Source organism: Alexandromys fortis, unplaced genomic scaffold, assembly GCF_014885135.2.
Source record: "Alexandromys fortis isolate MF-2015 unplaced genomic scaffold, M_Fortis_MF-2015_v1.1 scaffold_173, whole genome shotgun sequence".
Taxonomy (NCBI): domain Eukaryota; kingdom Metazoa; phylum Chordata; class Mammalia; order Rodentia; family Cricetidae; genus Alexandromys; species Alexandromys fortis.
The window spans coordinates 3,465,370-3,472,878 of NW_026068051.1; the positions used below are offsets into that span (position 1 = coordinate 3,465,370).

A 7,509-nucleotide genomic window follows, 5' to 3' on the forward strand; every position below is an offset into this window, starting at 1 on the left:
AAAAAAAAAAAAAAAAAAAAAAAAAGCCAAGATAGAAAGTATTATGGTGAAAAAAAGATTTCATGGGCAATAGCAATAAAACCACAATCCAATATTATAAAGACAGCGATTCTCTCTATATCTATAAAGAAAAGGCTCAATTAAAAGCAGACACAATTGTCTTAGAGACCAGATTAGCTGATTTTAACATTTGTATGGTAGAACAAATATGTGAGAATAATCTAAAAAATTTTTATTAGTAGTGAGTAAAGATCTTTACTGAATATCTTAATATTTTAAGAGTCCCATTTAACCCAGCCTGGCCTTGAACTTGCTATGTAAGAATCACCTTGAATTACTGATCTTCCTACCTCCACCTTCTAAATGATGAGGTTACCACTATGCCTGGGTATCTAACTGATTTTTTTTCTAATGCAGGAAAACATAAGAGGATCTTTTACTCTGAGTTAATTTCCATAATATATGAAGTTTATTAAGCTAAGAAGAAATGATTAAGTAACCTACCAACAAAGGAATGTGAACTATAAAGAGACAAATTTACAGAAAGAGGAAACTCCCGGTATTTCTAGTAAGCACCGCAGGGAAGAACGGGGAGAGAGAGAGAGAGAGAGAGAGAGAGAGAGAGAGAGAGAGAGAGAGAGAAGACTCCTGCATCCTGCTTGTGGAAGACAACACTTGTGCCTCGCAGTCTAAGGTAAGCCTGGTTAACAGACAGCAGTACTAATAACCCCAATCACCACTAATCCAGTCTGAACATTTTTCTTTCTTTCTTTCTCTTCTTTTCTTTTTTTTTTGGTTTTTTCGAGACAGGGTTTCTCTGTAGCTTTGGTGCCTGTCCTGGACTAGCTCTTGTAGACCAGGCTGGCCTCGAGCTCCCAGAGTTCCGCCTGCCTCTGCCTCCCGAGTGCTGGGATTAAAGGCGTGCGTCACCACCACCAGGCTGAACATTTCTAATTGAAAATAAATACACACATCTAGATTTACAGCCCACATACATTTATTACTGAATGGTTACAGTATACACCTATGTATTTCTGACTGCCCAACACTTCAATCAGTTCTCTAAATTTGTGGCATTTCTTTTTTAACAGCAGGCAAAGGTTTTACCATTTTCCTTGATTTAATAGCAGAAATATGGAAACATAGTAAATGTCCCTGACAAAGGTATGACATACTAACTACATAGTGTTAAAAAGAAGGCACTCTACTTGAGTGATACAATGTTTCAGGTTGATCATTCTACAACATCTAAATTTAAATCGACTGACCAATTTTGTAATTCTAAGTATCTGTTGGACAGACAGTCATACAAACACACAAAGATAAGTACAACAACATTTTTTAACATAGCAACAGCAAAAGAAAGAGATAAACTAGGCCCAGTGGTGGTTGGCCCACACCTTTAATCCCAGCAGTCAGGAGGCAGGGACAGGGCATCTCTGTGAGTTCAAGGCCAGCTTGCTCTATGAGCAAGTACGAGGACAAGTTATAAAGCCTCAAAAAACCAAAAAAGCACATAAAAAGATGTTCAAAGCCAGGTGTAGTGGTGTGGACCTTTAATCCCAGCACTCAGAAGGCAGAGGCAGGCAGATCTCTGAACTCTAGGGCAGCCTAGTCTACATAGCGAGTTCCAAGACATCCAGAATTAAATAGAAACCCTGCATCCAAATAAATAAACAAATCGATGCTCAACTTCAATTATCAAACAAACACAAAATTAAAAGGGGGGGGGCTACAGCTCAGTGAGCAGAAGCAGAGTACTTGTCCAGTGTGTATAAAGCCCTAGGTTCAAACCTCAGCATAGCTTAAAACCAGGTGATGAATCATATTTAAAAAGATGGCAGAACTTGGGAGATGGAGGTAAAATGAGCAAGTGTTCAGGGTCACTCTTAACTATAAGAGAAAGTTAAAAGGCAACCTAGGGTACAGACTTGTCTCAATAATAATAATAACAATAATAATAAAATCTAAATTAAAAGTTTCGTTAAGTAAATGGGCAAAAAACATTAAGACAAGTAATAATGCTAGGTCAGATGTGGTACTCATGCCTGTAATCCCAGCACTTGGTTTAATGAAATGTATCATTATTGGTGTGGGGGGGGGGGATTGTGCCACAGCATGTGTGGAGAGGTCAGAGGAAAACATCGTGGAGTCAGTTCTATCCTTCCACCTTTATGTGGGTTCTGGGGAATCAAACTCGGGTCACCAGGCTTCTATGGCAGTATCTGCTGTCCCACCTTGCTGGTCTTCAACCCCAGCACCTGGGAATCCTCTTCTCAAAATCAAAAACTCAGTACTGACAAAGGTGTGGAAGTCATTTTGTGGTATCTATTCAAAGCAAGTGTGCACACCCCCTCACAGAGTGCCTCCACTTGGGAATTATGACTCTACAGGGACAGAAACACCTGTACAAAAGGCTATGCCATGCATGAGTATCATGGTAGCAGTTAATAGCTGGTACCTAGATATAATCCACATGTCATCAACAGAGGAATGGGTATGTGTTGTCTAATTTACAAGCTTGCACTATTCTGCAACTGAAAAACAACAACAACAAGAGCAAGTCAACACTAACCTGAAATCATCTTCCTTCTCTTTTTCTTCCTGGGCTCCTTACTTCTCTCCAACAGATCCCCCTCTGTCCTCTCCTCATTTTGGAGCTCCTGGTGTGTTTGTAATGTTCCACACTCATCTGAGACAGACTTCTTGTTTCCGAAGAAGTCCAGTCCTTGGAGTACCTCCGAAGAATCAGGATCACATTTCCTTTTTCCTACCTAAAACCCCCCAAATTTTAAATGAGATCCACGGACAGAATAGCGCTGTTTTCATCCAACCCCGACTATCAGTACAGAGGACATGGGTCATCATTTTAACCTTTTCGACCAAGAATCTGTTGTGTAGGGTGTTTAGGCAAACGGAATATAAATAAACAAAAAAACACTACACCCTTCTCTATCGTCCTTATAATAACAACAATGACAGCAAGAACACTTACGTTCATTTAGTGCATGTCAAACGTTTATTAGATATTAAACTACTTCATCCTCACACCGACAATTTAACCACAGCACTGCAGTCAGGATGAAGAAACACAGACATCGCCCTTCACAAAGGCTCTGTTCTTTTACATTAGGTTTTTATGTTCAAAATGTTCCACAAATGAGCCAACTCACTGCCTTTCGGGCTCACTACTTCCCTAAGACACTCCCCTCCCCGCATCTCAACACCATTCTTCTGGTTGGTTACTTAAAATGCCGCTGTCTGGAACGCTGAAAAGAACCGTGTCCAATACATTACAGCTATCTGCACGCTAAGCCAGACCTGGGTAGGCTACTGTTTTAGAAATTCCTTTCCTCTAGCTTCTGAGAAGGGGCCTTTGAAAGGATTCTAACTTTGTAAGTAAAGAAGCAGGGCAACAAGTGTCCGGGCCAGGCTCAACTGAGTCGACCAGGGCTCAGAAAACAATTATTCGGAAGTCTAGGGTAGGTCTGAGGTCAAGCTGAACCCCAAAGAAGGGAAAGGCCCGGGGGTGGTCGGAGCCAGGCCTCCGGGATCCAGCGCGCACGCTGCCCCGCTGGCAGCGGTCTCCTTCTACCGACCCCGTACCTTCCCGAGTACTTGGCTCCCCGTATACTGTAAGCACCTGGAATCGAGCAGCGTCTGCCGAGAATCGCTTCACGTCGAACCTGGCGCCGGCTCCGAGCCGGCGAAACAGATCATAGGCATCCATTTTTACCCAGAGTGCCCCGCAGCCTCACAGCGCTTGTACAAACGATTTCCTGTCTGCGACTGCTTCCGGAGAGGCCGTAGACGGAAGTAGCTTCAGGAGGCGAAGCCTGGCTACAGCCGGCGTGGTGAAAGTTGGAGTTGTAAATTCGTTCACAGGGTAGACCATTCTTGTGTGAGCGAGTATTCTAGACTTTTAGGAATAGTTTGGTGAGCGACACGCCAAGATTCTGCACTTAAGGTCGCAGTCTAGCGGGAACAGAGATACCAACGTTACCGTAACTTAGGAAATTGAAAAGTGCTGAGAAGGAAATTAGAAGGTTTGATGGATAGAGACGGGGTGGAGGGTCGAGTTCAATCAAATGTTTTCACTGAGAAGGGGCCACTTTTCTTAGACGTGGGAACAGCATTCCAGATAAGAGGAAACCATTCTGAAGAAGGGAAAGGGTCTGAGACATTGTTACAACAGAAGCCAGGATCTAAGTTGCTCTCCAGTACTGCAGAAAGAAGGAAAGAGAAAAAGAAAAAGGAGGGGGGTGTGAGGTAAAGGAAGAAAAAAAAAAAATCGCTGGAGCTAAGCTTGGAGGGGCAAACAAACCAGATCTCGAAACATTGTAACAAGATGAAGTATTTGGATTTTAGTGTAAACTTGCTACAAAACCAAAACTTTTTTTTTTTTTTTCTGAGACAAAGTTTCTCTGTAGCTTTTTTTTTTTTTTTTTTTTTTTTTTTTTTTTTTTTTTTTTTTTTTTTTTTTCTTAGACCAGGCTGGCCTCGAACTCACAGAAATCTGCCTGCTTCTGCCTCCCGAGTGCTGGGATTAAAGGCGTGCTCCACCACCGCCCGGCCAAACCCAAAACTTTTATGGACAGGACAACTATCTTAGTTTATCACATTTGATTTTTAGTTTCATCCTCACACCTTTTTTACCTCTGTAGTGTATCTCTCCTGGAATGTAAGTCCCTGGACATGAAGATCTACTGCTTTGCCTTACTGTGGTATCTCTGGTTCTGTATGCTCTCAAGAAAAGTTTGTTGAATGTGTGAGAGTGTCAGACATGATTACTCCAGTTATTTGAAGAAGGGACATAGAATGGGTAAAAATGGAAATGGAGACTAAAGTAGAAATGGTGTTGCCTTTGGGTTGATGTCTACATAAGTGTGGATAGATTTGGGATGTAGCTTGGAGGTAGAGTTTATGTACCTTGATGGATTTTGAGCTGGGGTGAGGAAGAAGGATGAGAGATAACTAAGTACTAGAGTTTGGGCTGGGTTGATGACATGGCATTTACTGAATTAAGAAAAAAGGAAGAAGGCCAGGTGGTGGTGACACATGCCTTTAATCCCAGCACTTGGGAGGCAGAGGCAGGCAGAATTCGAGACCAGCCTGGTCTCTACAAGAGTAAGTTCCAGGACAGGCTCCAAAGCTACAGAGAAATTCATTCTTTCTTTCTTTCTTTCTTTCTTTCTTTCTTTCTTTCTTTCTTTCTTTCCTTCTTTCTTTCTTTTTTTTTTTTTTTAAAAAAAATGGTGGGACACATAAAACATGGACTTGCTATGTTTTGTAGATATGAAGATTTCTAGTTGACTAAGTGAAACCATCCAAGTAGATACTTGGAATGAAGGTGAAGGCTGAAGAAACAAAATTGGGAGTCATCAACATTAATAGTACAGTGCATATACTCAAAGTTCATATATCATAAGTTCTGGTGAGACCATCACACTCAAGTAGAGCAGGTTTGGAGTAAGCATGGGCTGAGACTGGACATTTCTTCTCTGATTTCCTCTTATAGCTTTCAGTGAGATATCTTGTTATTTTAAGTATATTTCTTCTCCAAAAATAGGACTTTGAAGGCACTGGGGAGATGCCCTCTAAGTTAAAAGACACTAACTCTGCGAGCTTGATGATTCTACTTTGATCCTGGGAACCCATGCAAAAGACCAGATAAAGTAGCAAAGAAGTTTGTAGCCCTTGGCTTAGCCAAGACCAAAGTTTATCCAGGTAAATACAGTGGAGGTTGTCTCTCCCCCTCCAGTTATATAGCCACTTGGTATTGATGATTCACTAGAGAGAACCTCCCAGGAGCTGAGAAGGCAGAGGAAAGCCTTGCTTTCTAGGAAGTATTCAACATTATACCAGTGACCCAGCTCGTGTCCCTCCTTTCAGAGAATAGAGTTGTACTGCACTGCGCTTATAGCTCCACATTTGTTCACAGTCTTTGCAGTTTCTGAGGCCGAAGCCATGTGTCATGTCTCTTCTTAATATGTTTGCTAAGCATGTAGTCTGATTCACATTAAGTGATCAATAACATTTTTTTTGGTGTGTGTGTGGGGAGGGTGGGTATGCATGCATGCATATGAGTGCACATAAATTACAGACATCAGGTATTTCTCCTAAATTGCACTTCACCTTTATTTATTTTTATTAGATTAATTTTGTGTGCATATATGCATTGCTACAACACGTGTGTGGAGGTCACAAGACAACTTGCAGGCGTTGGTTCTTTCTTTTCACCTTGTAAATACCAGGGATCGAACTCAGGACTTTAGGCTTGGCAGCAAATACTTTTATTTGGTGAGCCATCTCTCTGACCCATCCACATTTTCTTTCTTTCTTTCTTTCTTTCTTTCTTTCTTTCTTTCTTTATTTATTTATTTTTCGAGACAGAGTTTCTCTGTAGCTTTGGTGCCTGTCCTGGAACTAGCTCTGTAGACCAGGCTGGCCTCGAACTCACAGAGATCCGCCTGCCTCTGCCTCCCAAGTGCTGGGATTAAAGGCGTGCGCCACCATCACCCAGCCTGATTTATTTATTTTATTTTATTATTTGAGTGTCTTGCTAGCATGTATGTATGGGCACCTGTAGCATGAATTCTAATTGGGCTTAATAATAAAAACCTGGAGTCAGATATAGGGGTAAATACTGAAAGATCAGAGAGACAAAGGAGCAAGCCACAGCCACTTCTTACCCCACCAACTCCTCAGTCTGAAAAGGGGGGGCAATTCCTGTCTCTGCTCGCCTTATATTCTTCTCTTTGCCCAGCCATATCCCTTCCTATTTCTTCCTCCCTAGTGTTGGGATTAAAGGTGTGTGCCTTCCAAGTACTGGTATCAAAGGTAGGAGATCCCAAATGCTGGGATTAAAGGTGTGTGCTACCACTGCCCAGCTTCTATGGTTAAGTAGTGGCTAGCTCTGCACTCTGATTTTCCCACAAGCTTGACTTGTTAGAGCACAAACAAAGTAACACCACAAACACCACATGTATGCTTGGTTCCCCCAGGTCAGAAGAAGGCATCTAATCTCCCTAGAACTGGAGTTAAAAGTGGTTGTGTGCCACTATGTGGATGTTGGGAACTGAACCTGGGGTCGCTGTAAGAGTAATAAGTGCTCTTAACCACTGAGCCATCTTTCCAGTCCTCACATTTGTCTTTTTAAACAAAATATCTTATTAAACTTGAAACTCGCCCAATTGACGAGGCTTACAACCAACGAGCTTCCAGAATTCATCTGTCTCCAAAGCCACCTCCCACCCCTGCTCCCTCAACCCCACAGTGCTAGGACTATGGGCACATGCCACTGTGCCTGGCTTTGTGTGTGGTGTCTCTGGTTCTGAACTCAGGTCCTCATGCTTGCGTGGCTAGTCACTTGCCAACTGAGCCACCTTCCCAGTCCAGTAAATCTGAGCTAAGGAAAGGGGATGAACCACACAAAGATCTCACTGAACTTAGCAGTGGACCTGTTTCTTTAGGCTGGTGCTTTGAATTAATAGGCTCTGGCAGACAGAA

General features: G+C 42.2%; 1 protein-coding gene across 1 annotated transcript in view; it reads right to left on the bottom strand.

Moving 5' to 3' along the window:
• Positions 1-3,763, bottom strand: part of Ddx52 (DExD-box helicase 52) — a 21,724-nt gene extending 17,961 nt beyond the window's left edge. The window contains exons 1-2 of the mRNA XM_050119564.1: positions 3,644-3,763; positions 2,576-2,774 (exon numbers count right to left, since the gene is read on the bottom strand). Coding sequence (XP_049975521.1) covers positions 2,576-2,774; positions 3,644-3,730 — 286 coding nt within the window. The 5' untranslated portion in view covers positions 3,731-3,763. The remainder of the gene's footprint in view (positions 1-2,575; positions 2,775-3,643) is intronic.
• Between the last annotated feature and the right edge of the window lie 3,746 nt (positions 3,764-7,509).